The following is an 18,705-nucleotide window of genomic DNA, read 5'->3' on the forward strand; positions in this document are numbered from 1 at the left end:
GTGTGTGTGTGTGAAATTAATAAACACCTACACTTGTGCTTACAGGTGCACCCAAATGATAACCTGGGGAAGCTGTCCCATATCCTTGAAAAAGACAACTTTGCACTGGTGGTGCAAGATCAAATCCAGGGTAAGACACTTTTTCATGTAAACAATTCGATGTAGAACATGGATGTTAAGAATTGAGGAGAGGGCTGGGAGGGATGACGTGACCTTGAACAAAGAAAACTGTAAGTGTACTTTAATGTGCAGGGAGAGAAACTTTTATTATGAATGTACATGCAACTTAAACTCCTGTGTTTGCCAACTAACACTAACACCATGTTGTTTTGATTTTGATTTAAGGGGGCTTATTAAGGGAAACAGACCTGGTTTGTAAGTGATCTTTAGAGGGGCTTGATGTCAGACTAAATACAATTTCAATGTGTCAGGCGAGCTGCTTCAATGTTTATGTCTTTGTCCTTAACTAACTGGCTGTGGAGTTACGAGACAAGTGTGAGAGTGGGACCAATCTTAAAAATAGAAACATTTTCTTAAAGGAATAATTCCTACATATTAAAGGCTTTATATGCGATTTTTTGATCCAGCAGATGTCGCCCTTGAGCACCAGCATGAAACCAAAACAACTCACGCTGCATTGTTGTGTTAGCATGCTAATGCTAGCGATCTTTATTATGCTGGTATCTTCACACTGCATGTAAATTTACCTGAAATGAGCGTGATCTAGAAACACAGTTAAGCAGTGAGTACAGTATGTTATTCTTCTTTTCTCTAGTCCCTCAATTAAACAACTTTTATACACGAGGGGAGGAGTCAGCCGGCCGTCCGGGCGATGTAAACAAAGTGAAGATAGGACTCTGAAAACTCTATAAAAAAAATTCTATTATATTTAAGTTTGAAACATCACATATTAAGACTTTAAATATTCACTCTGCTGTCAGATTCTCTAATTTGCCTGACCTTTTGACCTTTGGTGCTCTTGCTTCCTGTTCCCGCAGTTTAAGGTGTAACGTTCTGAGAATTTTTTAGCGAGACATTCTTTAACAGATTCTGTTCTTTAAACGTTATAAATGTTACATTTCAATCTAATAAGCTTTATTGCCATGAATACATTACATGAAAAATTATGAACATCGTCAAAGCAACATGCAGAAAATATGTTTAGTGGCTGTTATCTTATTATTTAGTTTTTAATCTAAATTTGTGATGATTGGCCAGTTCTGTGTTTTTTTCCTTGTTTGGTGCTTGTGTTTTTGTTCTTCCAGAGGCTGGGTGTGGCTTATCGGCTGCTGGAGCTCCCTGCAATCACTCACCTGTTCATCATCTGTAATCACCAGCTGCAGCATTTATACCCTGGTTCAACTCTCTCAAGCTGCCAGATTATTTCTGCCTACACCGTGGTAGATTGGTTTCTCAGCATCAGTAAACTTTTTGTGCTTTGGATACCCGTTTCTAATTATTTCCCTGTCTTCTTTTTTCCCCAGTGCCTCCTACTACCGAGCTCCAGCATCTCACCACCCAGCCTCTCATTCAAGCCTCACGTCAATAAATACCCCTTTACCCACCACCCGGTTTTCCGGCTTTGCTTTTGGGTCCACTAAAAAACCTTTAAGGCCATAACAAAATTTGAGTCAGGTCAGGGGTCAACATAGACACATGTGCTTATAATGTCACATTTCTTACTTTCTAGGATATTTTAATAAAATGTATATTATGTTATTATTGCTTAATGTCATATGTATTTATTTTTTCTATATAGTCTACTTTCTATTTTAAGTCCTTATTATTGCTTAATGTCACTTCTTTTTTATGCTTTGAATGCTCTGAATGTTCCATTTGTGACATTGTAAAGCACTTTGATTTTATATATGAAAGCTGACTTACTACTAATTGATGCTTTATCTATGTATGAATGCTGCTTTATTACTAAACTTGCAGGTTTATCTGATAGTTTACTACAATAACAGTATTTTACATGGACTGTGTGTGTGTGTGTGTGTGTGTGTGTGTGTGTGTGTGTGTGTGTGTGTAAAAGTAATTTCGACAGATTAATAAAGCATACCCTCTACAAACATGAGTTTCCATTTTCACCGACAAGATATAATACCAGTAAACCAGCATAAGGCAAACCAATGTTTAACGGCCCACAGCTCCCCCTGGTGGCGACAAGAGGTACACACATAAAATAAAATAAAAAAAGAGCTTCGAATTCTCTGAAGGAGTGTGATGTCTTGGAATATTATGAATAAAAGGACTTCATCCCGGACATTTTTACTGATTACATTTGTCAGATTTTGACGTGTTGTATAAAATATTTGAAATGATAAACAGACGTTAAAAGTCTGAGTGAGTTAGTTTAAGAGGTACTCCCATACATTCATTATAATAAAATATTAGTTTTTCTTTAACATATAAAAAATATAAAATAAAAGTGGTAAAAGCCTCAAATTAAAAGCTGATATGATATCAAATGTACAAAATCTGGATGGATTGTATATTCATAATTGACTATGGCGTACATAACTAAGCTTACAAAAATAGTTTACCTGAATGGATACATTTTGGAAAAGAAATTGAAGAGAACAAACAGTGAAAAAACAAAACCACAATATTCCTTCTCCACATTTTCAAACAGTCCCCCTGTGGTCTAAATGAAACATCTGTGCTTTGGTCAAAATATAACATGAATCAAGCACCAGAAGAGGTTTGTAACCCTGTATAAACCAGCTCTCTCAGAACGCTCCGTTTTGGTGTGTGTGTCTCTTTAAATGTAATGACCCCCCCTGAGTTTTCCCCGTAGACATCACTCCTCTGTAGCGAGAATAAAAATGGCTGATCTGAGCAAAAGTTTTGTTCTAGTCTGGGGGTGGAGTCCATGGGTCGAGATATCAGGGGAGGGGAGGGGATTTTTTATTACCAGAAGCCCACTGTGACATCACAAGGAGAGCACATTTTGAAATGGAGCATTCTTCTCTGTGTTGTAAGACTTATGCAGACCACAAACAAAGGACTGGATGGGTTTATTTCACATTTTGTGAGGCAGTAGACACTCAGGTTACCCAAATACATGTTCAAAAACACTGTGAAAGTCAATGTTTCATAATATGTCCCCTTTCATTTAAAAACTGCATAGATATTAACAGATTGTTAAACTACTAAAAGTGGTTCTTATTATGGCACAAATCCCCATGGTGTTAGGAAGAGAAACAAGAAAAAGGGCAGTACCAGGCATTCCATGCTCTATATATGACTGTAGGTTGAAGGAAATTGGTGCTTTGGGTAGTAAAAACCGGCCTGTTGTTGCTCGTCTGGTGGCGTATTCATGTGACTCTAAATTATTTTTTAACTGACTGTATTGATACGAAGGTGTTTTGAATTACAGAAGTTCCTTTACCTGCTCAATCATTGTGCTATTTATAGAGAGTTAATCTCTGGCTTGTGCCTTAGAGAATGAGGGTTTGTACCAAATACTATGCTTTTTGTTTTGGATGTGTTCAGTATGAGCTTATTTTCCAGGATCCATCTTCCTATGGCCTCTACCTCCTTGTTCAAGATGGCAGTTAAATCAGCAGGTGTTGTTGCTGATGCATATACTGTAGTATCATCGGCGTACATTGTTAATTTAGCATTTGTTAATACAAGAGGTTAATCGTAAGTAAAGGTGGAATACAAGAGGGGGCCAAGGAAGCTTCCCTGAGGAACACCACATCCCAAAGAAACAGGGTCCAAGTAGATTCCATTAAAGAAGACTCTCTGTGATCTATTTGCCATGTTTATCAATAACTGGTTGAAACTCAGAAATGATTTGAGTGCTCCTTCTGGTTCATTTTCATGGTAAATGTTTGACCAGCATATATCACTGACGTCCTCTAAGAAAGCGTCCTGAGAAAACGTCCTATAAGATCTTTTATACACAACTCCAGGCCGGGCTTTGCGTACCTTACTTTTCCTTCCAATTGCAACTACATTGTGATCACTGAAACCTACTGGGACAGACACAACCTGAGAATGTTTATCAGTTTCACTTAAATAAATATGATCTATACAGTGTAGCGTAACTGAAATCGAGCAGGGGTCCAATTGGGCACCAGACAGAAAAACCATGCTACGAAATACAATTAAAACAATCTGCCCACTCTAGGTTTTTATGAATGCTCCTCTCCTTTAATTGTTTGGCATCCAATAACATTGCAAGCAGCCTGAACCCTCCTTCTCCAGTTGTCCAACACTCTCACTCTCAGGTGCAAACAATCATCAATTTGCCTCTCCTAGGCCTCACAGCCCTCTGCTGTGCAGCAGGATGAATGAATGAATGAAACCTTTATTGCCCCTAGGGGCAATTTGCCTTGCACAGAGAGCTAAAAAACACAATACAAACAAACATTTACAGGACAGCACATAAGAACACATAAAAACACACTAAAGCATCACATGATTCAATGAAGGATTTCAGCAGGTTAAATAAAGTGCAGAGTGCCGAGTTCGTCCTGTATAATCAGCTCTTATTAAGCAGCTGAATGCTGCGCGGTACAAAGGATGTAATGCCTCTTTTAGTTCTCATCATGCAGTCTGCACCCTGTCTGCTACAACAGGATGATGTGCTCGTACCCTTTTTATACCTTCCGGTTGAGAGGCCACGACTCGACCAACTGAGCTACAGCCGCCCCGTTACAGCCACTACAGCCGTTTCATATATTGCATTTCCTGATACATTATTGCACATAGTTTATCTCTCTATTCCCTTTCTGTCAAGATTCTGTCATACTGGAGCTGTACCTCTCCAGCTTAACAGGAAGGGGGGAGTGTAAGGGACCTGATTCAACTCTCCCTATGGGTCCCCATCACCTGTAGAAAGAAACAAGATATCATATTTAGCCACACAAAAAACAGCTCAAATCCTGAGTTTCATTGAGTCCATGTGGTTCAGTTGTGTTCTGTTCATAAATCCAAAATGCCTCCTTTCTTAAAAGTTTTATGAATTAATCAAATTGCCCCCTCTAGGTTTAGGCCTCACTCTTTCAATGCCAATGAATTGGAGGGTAGTAGCAGACCCAATGGTTTTTCTCCTTGTATCGCCTAGCAATGGCATAATCCATATTACCATTTGTGATGGCAGCGATTCTTACATTTGGCTTGGTTTGGCTTACATACATCAGGCACCCTGTTGGCCATTTACAACAAAACTCACGTTTTAAAAAGTTCCGATCCTGTTATCACAACGGGTGACCCGCATGAGAGGAGATTCTTATAAAGACGCAGCGAAACCAAGAGAGCGCCGAATCACATCTGAAGTAGCTGCACAAAATGGGGAAATATATCGTTTGAGGCCTAACAGCAGATCTCTCTCTCTATCTCTCTCTCTCTCTCTCTATCTGTCTCTCTCTCTATCTGTTTCTCTCTCTCTCTCTCTCTCTCTCTCTCGTCCCCTGCAGAGAATAAGGGGTAGAGGGGTACAGAGTGAGGGAGATCGATGACCTACTAGTTAAATGGTTAAAATGTCTTAAATGCCAATCTCAAGTCGATCATATGGACAGAAAATATACCTAGACGGAAGAAAAGTAGGACTTACCACGGGCAATCATGGCGATGTTTTCTTTCACTCCATTCATCTGTATTTGATCACGTTGAGGTTTCAGCCGAGATAAGAAGTCTATGACTGTAAAACATCAAAGCAAAGAATGAAACAGGAGTTATAACGGTCACATCTTCTGTCCTCTCATGATGGTAGAACGATCAAAGCCTTCATTTGAACATGCACACAGTAGTCTGATTTTGGTTCCACTTCCTCATGTTTTTCTGTTTTCATAATTTACATTTTCTAAACCTACCTCTGTAACGGAGGGCTGGGATGCACAAAGTTAGAACTGCAGCCATGAATACAGCTCCAACAGCCAATGCAAAAGCCATCCATCCGATCCATCCATTGAGGACTTTGACAGATGAGTCCTCACACACTTTCTCTGATACATAAAAACACGCTAATGTAACACTCACTATGATACTGTTTAATGTGCAGCTCATTGGTCAGACTACAAAAACACAACATATGAACCAATAACAAAACACAGATAATGAAACCCTCACCACTGATGAAGACAAACGTCTTGGCAGATATGTTATGGTGGATTCCCTCCTGTTTGAGCACACAGTGATACTCCCCGCTCTTGGTCACATTAATTTGAATAGTGAGGTCGTATTTTCCTTCTGTGAAGGGCCGCTGTGTCTCTTCAGCATGAAGGAGCTTTCCAGAACTGTCCTGCCACTCCAATTTAGGTTCTGGAGAAGCACCTCGAACTTCACACTGCAGGAGCGCCCGGTCCTGAGTTTGATGGAGTGTCCTGGTGTACGGCTCTGGAGATGCGGCTGTGAACAGATTGCGTACACAGCTTTATATAAAGACTATCATAGTGACGACATGCACTTCAGATCTATGAACAGATCTGGAACACTTCCCACTGTGCTGAAGTAGAGATGAAACAACACGTTTAAGAACTCATTCCTCAACTTCTCACTGCATCTCGTTGAAAACATCTTTAGATTTGTAAATTTTCTTGCTGTGAGTGATGATGTCACTGATTTCTACATCCACAGTGTGTGTGCTACAACTCAGTCACTCAGAGGCTGTTAAATATCAACATCTTCAGACTCCTTCACTTCAACACTCTGTGATGCATCATCAAGAGAAAACACAATAATAATATCTGAAGCTCAGGTAGTTTCAGTCATCAGTCCAAACATGTTTCTGGTTTCAGAGGAACTTTTTAAAGTTCATTTGGAGACGGATGTAAGAGCAGTGAAACAGTGTGAAGAAGCTTGCTGGACTCAGAATAATCTCTGATTGATCAGAGGAGACTTTGTGTGTTTGTGTTCAAACTACTGTTGGTAGATGTAGAAATCAGTTCATACTTTAAGGCCTCGTTCAGATAGCAAACCAAAATCTGTTTTAGTCTCATCCAGATTGAGTGCAGACATTAAAGATCTCATCAGTCTGTAAATGATGCTCCACATAAATATAAATAATGAAGGCGAGAGCCCTGAGAGTTGTAGCGTACATACTGCAGATGAAGTGACATCATTACTCACCTGGGTTTTCTCCTGAGCGATCTTTAAAGACGGGTTCTGCAGGATAAATCAGAAAACATTTTATCCACAGAGCAGCAGAGATATGAACAACTTACACCAAGTGAAGTGAAGGTGCAACCACCTCCTTATGATAAAAAGCCTCCACAGAAACAGGCGACACAACTTCACTCCCACATCTCTGGTGTTTATGTTCCCCTCTTTTTAATGTCACTAAGAACCTTCTTTATTTATTTAGAATCATTGATGGAAGAATGCTCTGAGACCTCAAACTAAAAGGTGAACTGTGGAGGTCTTTAACTTCTCCTCTATGACTGGGTCCCTTTGTGGTTGCTGTGTGCATAAACATCAGGACAAACATACACATGCTCACATACATTACCATTACTATCGGCATTCAGTCTGTATTATCTGCTGCTGTTGTTTGTTTCTCTATCTCACCTTCTCAGCCTATCACGGTCTCAGATATCTGTTCATGAGTCTGGTTCTGTTGGTGGTTAAACTGTATCTTTGCTTTAAGTGTTGCGCTCATTAATGATCGGTCGCAGTAAATAATATAGCAAAGACTACAGCCTTTAAAGTGTCTGGAGATAACATTTGATATGATTTAGTGCTACACTAATGAAAATGGATTGATACACACTGAAGCAGGATGAACCAGTGACAGGACTGACATACAGAGGTGGTAACAGAGCAGGACATGCAGCAATGGAAGGACAGGAAAGAAGATTACAAGAAGTAAACAATGTAGAGTTTCAAATTCTTTATATATTATTTTGAAAGGGAGGAAATGCATTCTGCAAAGTGAAATAGAATCAGTAGTGTTTTAATTTGTGAATCCTGAGAGAGAGTGTTGCTCCAATAACATAAGTAAACTGAAATAAAAGAATGACACAACAGATATATAAAGAGATAAAGGAGGTGCTGGGTCAGATCAAATAGATGCTGCTCCTGATTTTGGTTCGCATTAGGCTCTGGGAAAGAGCATGTGGTAATGTGCAGCAGTCGTTTTTTCTTTTAGTTTCATCATAGAAACTAAAAGAATAATAATCACTGACTTTATTCTAAACATACATTTACATTTAAAAACAAATAAAAGCTCATTGTTGGAGCCATTTTTGAGTGTGTTGTTTGTTGGGCTGACCACTGGGTGGCACTGTGAACCCAGGGAGACAAACTTATATTAAAGGCAGGGTTGGTCATTTTTCAAAAAGAAGCATTCCCTCAGTGCTCCGTCTGCACCCCCTCCCCTCTGTGCTCCCTCTAAAGCCACGCCCCCTCACTCACATGCACGGGCGCTGTTGCTCATGCTTTGTGTGGGCTCATGCACGCATGAGTTAGAGAGCGAGCAGGGAGACAGGGAGGCGTCTGATTGGTTCATCTGATTGGTACCTCGTGGCAGATATTGGTCAAAGTTTTTACAGGCTTACAACTGATACAGATGATGGATTTTTCAGAGCACCTGAGTTATTAATGTCTGTCAGGACCTAAAGACAATTTCAACCAAAATCTTAAAAAGTGGATCTGGAGGAAATGACCAACCCTGACTTGACCTTGATTACCAGCAGGGGTGACGCACAATTGAGGTAAATGGTTTTTGACCGCTGCATACCGAGACAGGAATCCAGTATCAGGAATCTTTTGTTTTATTAATAAATCTTTATTATGTTGACTCATTAAAATGATTGGCATATCCAACTGAAAGATTCTGTGTTTGTTAGTTTGTTTTTGGACTCACGCTAAGCAGCCACGCGTACATGACCGACCTGAGGAAAAGAAACGTGCGTCAACACTCTTTCTATTTGTAATGTAATCGTCTCCTCTCAGCGTGTTAGTAGGAATACCTGCAGATCAGAGGCAGAGCAGGAAGCAGAATCAGACAGAATGTAGAGACTGAGAGACTTACGAGTCGTTGACTTCAGCAGCTTGTAAAGAGACAGAGAGATCAAGCAAAGGTAAGAGAGGAAGAAGAACAAATATTTCAATGAATTTTACAAATTCTAGGTATTTTCATTTTAAAGTGGTGAGAGTTGGACTGTGTAAGGGGGGGGGGGGTTTCCTTAAAGTCTGAACCAGCCTGTGAGCAAACTGTGAGCCTGAACCCTCAAGAAGACGTTCTGAGGTGGATCGATTAGTCGAGATCAGCAGGTGAATCTGAGTTTCTGAAGATCAGACTCTCTCAGAGCTGTAAGAATGAAAGATAACATCACTACAGTTCAGATTTGAGGTGATTTATAAATGTAGTATTTTTAATGTCTTATTTCTATATTTCTTTTGGATCTTATTTTAAAACATGTTCCCTTTTAATCTTCTCTGTGATGGTTAAATGTTTGTTTTAGTGAATTTTAAATGTTCTATTTTAAGGTTTCTTTTTCTCTTCGTCTTGATACTTTTGATGAAGCTCTTTGACTCGTCTTGTTGCTGAAATGTGAAGTAGAAATGAACTTAAAGGTCCTGACACACCAAGCACGGCAAAGAACGAGTGGTGACGAAGGCCGCCTGTGGCGTCGACTTTACCTTTTACCTTGAACACACCGCAAAGACTACAGCCAACCACCTCGTATGTTCTGCGCATGCTCGAGAAGAAATAACTCTCCACGCCAGCAGGTGGCGCTAGTCTGTAATCTTCATTCCTAAAAGGGGAAACCAGAAGAGGACGAGGAAGAACGCGAATAAACAAACCGTTGTTATGATACGAGAAGACAATTTTAACAACGCTGTCGCACAACACTCGTATTATAAGAACTTCTAATAGAGAATAATGTCTGATAAAAAGTAGAAAATGGCGCTGCCGTCGTCAGTCCTTGGTCTTTTATTAGTGGAACAAGAATAGAAGAGGCGCTTCCATATTCATGAGAGAGAGATTCCTACCCCCAACCGCAACGGCACCTCCGATTCAACTTAATGATGATGGTCTCCATATTAGTGATGATGATGATGGTAATGACGATGGTTTTTGTTTGATAACGACGACTTATAAGATGGTTTCTATACTGATTAGAGCTCTCAAGAACTGCCCTCAATGTTGTGCTTTGCCTCTGGTCACTTCCTGTCAGCACCTGTGTGTCCAATCAGACTCAAAGCTGATTGTTTGCTCTTACTCACATTGTTCCCTTTTTTCTAGATCCTTGCTTGTGTTGTTCTTACTCTCTGATGTACGTTGCTTTGGATCAAAGCGTCTGCTAAGTGAATTGTAAAACACGTGGAAATCGGCCAAAAAAGGGCCAACAGGGGCAGAAGGGTGCCGACGGGTAGCGACGGAGCTGGACACACTGCAAAGAATAGGGGGGCGACCGCTCACCGACTGACTGACGGCTGACGGTCTCCTTGGTGTGTCAGAGCCTTAATACGCTGGACACTGGACAAAGACTTCAAATGAGCTTCTGAAGTGGGTTAGGGTTAGGGCACAGTCCCAGTTTGAAGAAGCTGAGTTTGAAAAGGGAAGCTAAGCGATGTAGCGCTGCAGACAGGCCATGAGTTTCACCTTCTTTATCTACTTTAAAAAGTACTTCAAACATGTTTGTGCTCGCTATATTATTGAGTATTTGAAATGTTTCACCTTGCAGTCTTTATCTGAGATTAATATTTAAGACTAAATACTTTATTTAACATAAAAAAAGTCTTTGATACCAGGACAGCACAGACTTAATTGGCAGATGTTATTTGTTTCTCCCTTTAAGACGTCACTTCTTGTAAAAGTTAGAAACAGACTGAATTAACAGTTTGGGTCAAACTTAACCGAGAACAACAGCTGGAGATCTTAAAAATTATTTTCAGGAATAACTGTTTAGTCAAAGTAGCCTACTTAGTACTCACCAACAACCAGCTCAATGTGGAACTTCTGAGGCGGCTCCAGTTTTGGAAAAATACAGGTATAGACTCCACTGTCGGACACCTTCGTCTTCCTGATCTTTATGGAGGCGTTACCGTTCCTCAGCTCGTCGTTAAAATGTGAGACTCGACCTTCAAACTGTTTGTCTTGACCTGACTTTCCGTTACCGTAATATTTGCCCTCCATGTAAAAGAACACCTCCTTGCGGTCTTTGTTTTCGTCTTTCTTCCAGTCAAACAGCTTCTCCTCGAGGTTCTCCTTGGTGCTGGGGGAACACGGTAACATAACATCTTGGCCTTCCTCAACAACCAGTTTGTGAGACAGCCCTGAAAAACAAAGAATATTTCAGTCACCATGTTGAAATGGAGAGAATTCAGGTCTTTGGCAGGAAGTAAATAAAAACATTTAGGGGTGAGCTAATTCCCAACATTAAAGAGGTCATATTCTGCCCTTTTTGGGGGTTCATATATTTAATCTATGTACCTACTAAAGTATGTTCACAATAACTAAAGTTATAAAAAAGTGTCTGTTTTCATGAACTGCCGTGCAACATGAGCTGCTCGGCCACAACGAGCCAATGGGCTTAGATCAGTGATCTCACACTGACAAGACGTCACACTGGCAAATATTTTCAAGGGGGGCTAGAACCGAGCGTTACATGCAGCTAATGCTACAGCTAACAGGAGGACGTAGGAGAAGCCGCGTTTCCGCAGACTTTGAATTTTTGCACATAGATGTGACTAAACATACACAGGACACTTGGAAAACACACTAAAGAGCATATAAAACCAGAAAAAGCATAACATGGGACCTTTATGATAAATGTGAAGACCCATCAGTCTCTGCATTCTGACACACTGGCTACAGGTAGCATGAAGTGGTCATTCTCCATAGATTGTATCTAATGATGGATGAAGCCTGAGTGACGTCACTCATTAGTTTCTGAAGGGCTGTTTTAGAAGCCATCTGACTCGATCAAACTTTCAGTCAACCTGCAGCGACAGGCACAGAGCCTTTTTCATTTCTTTCTCACATACTTTTTTCCCCCTAACAACAGCTTTCCTTTGCTGCAGGTCCATGGCCCCCGACAGCTTCTGAAGCATAACCCACATTTAAAGTTACTGCCAGCAACTCAGTGATGGAGATCATCTGGGTTAGGGAGACCTTCACGCCCGACTTCTCTGCATATTTTTATAAATACATTTCCAATAAAATCCCTTTCGTAAGCTGTACTGTAGAAAAAAATCCCATCATGAATAAATGTCGTCCTGCTGTTTAAACTACAGCACATGGCTTTGGAAAAAGCGCTTTCATGTAATTTTAGTGTTTTTTTTTGATCCAGCAGATGTCGCCCTCGAGCTCCAGCATGAAACCAAAACAACTCACGCTGCATTGTTGTGTTAGCACCAAGGGGCAACCTCCGGTCTCGAAAAATGAAGCCTATGCGGAAGTACAAAAAACTGCAGTTCCTCGAGGTTCCGCTTGAGGCTGGCTGCAGAAGCGCCGGAAGTGCCATAAGCCCACAGCCAAAAAAGCCCGTTTTCACCACAGGAATCAACATGTTTACAGCCTGGTTCAAAAAATGAGATATATCTGAGAAGTTGACGGCCCCTTCTCCTCACACTGTGGGGGGGGTGAATTTTTTTATAACTCATCAGATTTTATTCTATTAAGGAAAACGACTATGCCCATATTTGGTTGTGTCAGATTTGATTGACAGCTCTGCGCGGTCAGCAGGTCAGGAGGCTAACAGCTTGATCCTCTGATTTCTCCTCTTTTTTACTTCGTTTGGAGAGTTTGTTTAACACATATCTGACAACATACATGGCTTGCTGTGCGGTTAACAGACCATCCAACAAGTTGATGCTTCAGTTTTCTTCGGTAAGTGATATAGTAGTGTTATATTTACTGCTTACTCATGTGTTTATATTTACGGACCTAGCTTGTTTAGCGTTAGCTTGTAAACCAGTCGGCTAACTGTGTAGCTCATTATTTACAATGGTTTAGAAATGTTTGTTGTTAAGATGTTGTTGTTGAAAATAGTGAGTTAGTGTGATGTTAGAAGCTAAAGGTTCACCTCGGTGGTTATCTGACGTTATGATGAATGTTATACTCCACCTAAATGTGGACATTAAAAAACAAACTTTGTGTAGTAATTATCCGTCAGTAACATAAACTGAACTGAACCTAATGTGCTGTGTAGGTTATAGAGGATGACATTAAAGTTACATGGTTGATGTAGTGTCTTAAGATTTGAGCAAACTGTTAACAAATAAAAAAAAACTTCACTTTGTAAGAGCATCTGTAACCATTAAGAACTATATTAATAACCATATTAATTTTCACTGAACTCATACACAGAATATAGCTGTAGAAATATAAAATATAAATAACATGTGGAATGAAAATAAGATATAAAGCACATAGATATAAAGTATAATAAATAGTTTGAAGAAGCCATGTACTGAGCTCATGTTAATAATAAATGAGTTACTGTATGTTCTGTACTAAAGCACAGAGAGTTGGGACCTGTTAATGATTTAAATAATTCAGATTATATTTGTTTCATGTTAAGATGAAGTACTATCCACAATAAATTGCTGAATTTTTCCTCACAAAATCTGAGACCATTTGATGTGGAATATCATTGTGTGAGTGAGAGAGCTGAAAACAGCATGATTACAATAATGTTTATCTTCTTAACTTTGAATAGATGTTGATTACCTGAATACTGGACCTTTGTTGTCTGGGTAGTACACTGTTGAATTTATAAATGTGCTCTTACACACAGATGAATACAGAAAAATAGATGAGAACAAACAAAATGATTTAATGAATAACTGATATTTTGACCTCTCACTAAAAGTCCATGTTCTCCTGGATCCATGTCACATGCTCGAGCTTCTTCAGAATGACTTTTCAACAGTCAAAGTTCTGCTGAGAGAAGATGGCCAGCAGATAGGACAGCAGTACATGAAGGAGCTCCACAAGCTTCAGGAGGAGGAGGAGGGTTTGCACCTTGGAAGACTGTATTCATGCTGTTCAAATAAAACTAGATCTCCTCCAAACAACTTGCAATCAAACTATTTTCTTCCCATTTTAACAGCCTTACTACTGTTGCTAGGTTGATCCGAAGTTAGGTTGAGACTGCAAATCCAATATGGATGCGGCCGTCGATTGGACTCATTTTCTGACAGGTCAGGGTTCGTCCAGTAATATTTACAGCCTATGGTTAGCATGCTAAACCAGCATGCAGCGCCTCCTGAGAGAGGAGTTAGCATGCTCCTGCTAGTTAGCATGCTGTTGTGTTAGCATGCTAAACGCCTCTCTCTTCTCAGAGGAGCGAAAAACTGACTGAACGTTAACTCAGACACACACACACACACACACACACACACACACACACACACACACACACACACACACACACACACACACACACACACACACACACACACACACACACACACACACACACACACACACACACACACACACACACACACACACACACACACACACACACACAGTTAAATTAAGTTGGAGATTTAAGCACTGTCACTTTTGGAGACATGAGAGGGAGGGGCGGGCTTTAGTGAGAAGGGAAACGTTTAGCTCCTGACCGACTCCTCCTATTTGTTCACATCACTGCCATAGACTGTAAATATTGCCCCTTGATCACTGTCATGTAAATGTACCTGAAATGAGCTCACTGAAATACTCTTTACACTGTTTATGATTGAGACAAAAATCCTTTTAGTATTTTTTTATTTAAACATTTCCCTTCATAAAACAGCTGATTACTTGAACATATAAGCCTTCATTATTAAATCCATCTATTATCATTTATATTTTGTTTTTGTCAATGGGGTAGAAAATAAAATGTTTATCTGAAAAGATAAATCTTTATAAAGATTGGCCTTTAATTAAAAAAAACGTTTGAGATTAATATCCTCTCGTCCTTTTTTCACGACACGAGACATGTTAAAAAAAGGTAACTTTTACTTAAAGTACATTTTAGACAAGTTACTTTTTACTTTTACTGGAGTAGAATATATTAAAATATAAAAATTGAGTAAAATAATAGGAATTGTCTTCTTACCGTTTGTGATCACTGCCAAGATGCTCAGAATGATTAATACAGGAGAAAGGTTCATCTCTGTTCACTTAGATATTAAATCTCCAATTATTAGCATGATGAGGATTTCCTTTTCACTTCAAAGCTCCGTTTCCCCCAACCGGTCCGGTATGAGACCCCCAGTCCTTAGGACGATACACACTGTATGTGTGTAAATCAGGTGTGGTAAAGGGTTCTCTTGGTCAGCGGGCTACACCCACACCGGCTTGCTGCTCGCGAGATTGACCCGCTCCCGATTGCATGTTAACAACCTGACTCTTGCGCCTCCTGGGCGGAGCTCAATGTGGGCTTCCCGAAAGCTGCAGAGTCCTAACCAGGGTTAGCACTCTGCACAAAACAGAGTTTGTAAATTTGTTTACAAACGGGTTTAGGACTCTGCATCCGTTTGTGCAGAGTCCTAAACCCGTTTGTAAACGGGTTTAGGACTCTGCAGCTTTCTGAGAGTAAATTCAAATTTACAAACATTGGAACGCGGCCCGCCAACATGAACATTTCTTTTAAATATAAGTAAGGTCTTTTACCTGCTTTATGTAACATAACAATGAGTAAGGTCTTTTACCTGCTTTATGTAACATAACAATGAGTAAGGTCTTTTACCTGCTTTATGTAACATAACAATGAGTAAGGTCTTTTACCTGCTTTTTGTAAAGTGTCTTGAGATAACACTTGTTATGAGTTGACGCTATACAAAATAAATTGAATTGAATTGAAAATTGAATTTTAAATATCAGCTTTAAAATGTGAATTTACAGAAGACTTTATCATTCAGACTAAAGAAGCAGTGCAAACAATAAGAAAAACACAATTGCTTGTTGATATCTATGTTCTGTTTTAACTTTTTGATAAAGTTTCAGTGAAACATGAAGAACCCCATGATGCTCCCAACCTTCAGTCCCTTTTTATAAATGGGATGAATTTGCAGAACAGGTCTTACCATGTTCCACTAAGAGGTGATGTGAAGGACAGTCACTGTGCAAGTAGCTCTCAGAGCAGAGTCTGAGAGAACATAATGCAGTCATCAAGTATGACAATATTGTCAAATATCTTCTATCATTAAATATGAAACATTATCAATATATGAACCTGATGTTTATCTCCTGCTGATTCTCATTAAGTTTATACTCCCTCTCTTATTACATGTGTTGATCAGCTGTCACTTTAATGTTGCCTGAGATAATAATGAACCAGAGAGCTGGATGAAGTTACCTTCAAGCACATGTCTCTCAACATCTTTATCTATAGTGACCAAACAGTAAGTATATTCAGACAGGATGTTTAACAGAAAGGCTGGCTTGCTAGCCACACTTCAAATCTTTCCACAGTGTTTTCAAGGAAAAATAACTTTATGTAAATTAGATTTAAGTGTGAAAAATCGCATATAAGCCTTTAAGATATTAGAAATGTTTTTTTACATGGCAGTGACTTTTTCAGATTGTTGCCTTATTCGGGTCAACATCGGCCAAAGACATCTGACAGTTACAGCAAAAGAATTGATCAAGACAAGACAAGAAAACATGTTTAGAGTAAAATCGGTCACCGCAGACGATTCCTGCTGGTTTTTGAGGAGTTCAAAGCAGTTTTCTATTTTGGGGACTCTATTTCATTCTACACTTTGTATTAAAATGTGTTTACATTTCATACTCTGCTATTCTCCTTCAGAAGTGGGCAGCAGCTCGTATACGAAAAGTTAATGTTTTACAACAATGTCTGTAGAATAATTCATGAATGAGTCCGGTTAATTAAAAATGTTAAATTTAATGAGGTGAAAGTCAATTTCAGAAATCAAGAAAAACAGGTTCATCAATGCTGTCACAGCTTCTGCATCAGGTTACAGTTACCTTTCTATCAGTCCTAGAATAAATCTTGAAGAGTACAAACTTCGAAAAAAAGAAAGAAAAAAAAAAGGGGGGGCTAGAACCACATGCAGCTAATGCTACAGCTAACAGGAGGAGGTAGGAGAAGCTGTGTTTCCGTGGACTTTGAATTTTTGCACATAGATGTGTCTGAACATGCACAGGACACTTGGAAAACACACTAAAGAGCAGATAAAACCAGAAAAAGCAGAAGATGGGACCTTTATGATAAATGTGAAGACCCATCAGTCTCTGCATTCTGACACACTGGCTACAGGTAGCATGAAGTGGTCATTCTCCATAGATTGTATCTAATGATGGATGAAGCCTGAGTGACGTCACTCATTAGTTTCTGAAGGGCTGTTTTAGAAGCCATCTGACTCGATCAAACTTTCAGTCAACCTGCAGCGACAGGCACAGAGCCTTTTTCATTTCTTTCTCCTAACAACAGCTTTCCTTTGCTGCAGGTCCATGGCCCCCGACAGCTTCTGAAGCATAACCCACATTTAAAGTTACTGCCAGCAACTCAGTGATGGAGATCATCTGGGTTAGGGAGACCTTCACGCCCGACTTCTCTGCATATTTTTATAAATACATTTCCAATAAAATCCCTTTCGTAAGCTGTACTGTAGAAAAAAATCCCATCATGAATAAATGTCGTCCTGCTGTTTAAACTACAGCACATGGCTTTGGAAAAAGCGCTTTCATGTAATTTTAGTCCAAATTTAGATCCAGCATGAAACCAGAACAACTCACGCTGCATTGTTGTGTTAGCATGCTAAACCAGCTAAGATGGTGCTAGTTAGCATGCTGTTGTGTTAGCATGCTAAACCAGCTAAGATGGTGCTAGTTAGCATGCTGTTGTGTTAGCATGCTAAACCAGCTAAGATGGTGCTAGTTAGCATGCTGTTGTGTTAGCATGCTAAACCAGCTAAGATGGTGCTAGTTAGCATGCTGTTGTGTTAGCATGCTAAACGCCTCTCTCTTCTCAGAGGAGCGAAAAACTGACTGAACGTTAACACACACACACACACACACACACACACACACACACACACACACACACACACACACACACACACACACACACACACACACACACACACACACACACACACACAGTTAAATTAAGTTGGATATAAAAGCTGTTTGTAAACTTACAGCAGATATAAAAAGCACAAACATTTTCGTGACACCTAAATGATAAATAATATATTTTCTACTTCCTCAATTTTGGAGACAGGAAAGGGAGGGGCGGGCTTTAGAGACACAGAGCTCCCGACCGACTCCTCCTATTGTACCGGAAATGAGCTCACTGAAATACTCTTTACACTGTTTATGATTGAGACAAAAATCCTTTTAGTATTTTTTTATTTAAACATTTCCCTTCATAAAACAGCTGATTACTTGAACATATAAGCCTTCATTATTAAATCCATCTATTATCATTTATATTGTGTTTTTGTCAATGGGGTAGAAAATAAAATGTTTATCTGAAAAGATAAATCTTTATAAAGATTGGCCTTTAATTAAACAAAACTTTGAGGTTAATATCCTCTCGTCCTTTTTTCACGACGAGACATGTTAAAAAAAGGTAACTTTTACTTAAAGTACATTTTAGACAAGTTACTTTTTACTTTTACTGGAGTAGAATATATTAAAATATAAAAATTGAGTAAAATAATAGGAATTGTCTTCTTACCGTTTGTGATCACTGCAAAGATGCTCAGAATGATTAATACAGGAGAAAGGTTCATCTCTGTTCGCTTAGATATTAAATCTCCAATTATTAGTATGATGAG

The 18,705-nt window shown here is 39.4% G+C and overlaps 1 protein-coding gene across 5 annotated transcripts; it reads right to left on the reverse strand.

Moving 5' to 3' along the window:
- Positions 1-2,010: 2,010 nt before the first annotated feature.
- On the reverse strand, positions 2,011-18,705 carry LOC110004036 (butyrophilin-like protein 10). Of its 5 annotated transcripts, none has more exons than XM_065962436.1 (7): positions 18,606-18,705; positions 10,897-11,238; positions 7,084-7,119; positions 6,085-6,363; positions 5,829-5,960; positions 5,570-5,656; positions 2,011-4,845 (listed from the first exon to the last, which is right to left on the reverse strand). In XM_065962436.1, the coding sequence occupies exons 1-7, from the start codon at positions 18,658-18,660 to the stop codon at positions 4,829-4,831; spliced, it is 948 nt and encodes a 315-aa protein (XP_065818508.1). In that variant the 5' UTR covers positions 18,661-18,705; the 3' UTR covers positions 2,011-4,828. The 5 variants fall into 5 exon arrangements, with proteins under 5 accessions (XP_065818508.1, XP_065818507.1, XP_065818509.1 ...); XM_065962435.1 differs by lacking the exon at positions 18,606-18,705 and adding an exon at positions 15,015-15,355 and having other exon boundaries at positions 2,012-4,845; XM_065962437.1 differs by lacking the exon at positions 18,606-18,705 and adding an exon at positions 13,766-14,983 and having other exon boundaries at positions 2,012-4,845.

Source organism: Labrus bergylta, chromosome 13, assembly GCF_963930695.1.
Source record: "Labrus bergylta chromosome 13, fLabBer1.1, whole genome shotgun sequence".
In the NCBI taxonomy this organism is placed as follows: domain Eukaryota; kingdom Metazoa; phylum Chordata; class Actinopteri; order Labriformes; family Labridae; genus Labrus; species Labrus bergylta.

What these genes read in the sequence shown, in the direction of transcription:
- LOC110004036 (XM_065962436.1), bottom strand. Translation starts at nt 18,660, where the DNA reads ATGAACCTTTCTCCTGTATTAATCATTCTGAGCATCTTTGCAGTGATC. An exon ending in CTTTGCAGTGATCACAAACG is followed by an intron (nt 11,239 to 18,605) that starts GTAAGAAGACAA and finishes TTTGTTTTTCAG; the next exon opens with GGCTGTCTCACAAACTGGTT. An exon ending in TCGCTCAGGAGAAAACCCAG is followed by an intron (nt 6,364 to 7,083) that starts GTGAGTAATGAT and finishes ATCTGTTCACAG; the next exon opens with CCGCATCTCCAGAGCCGTAC.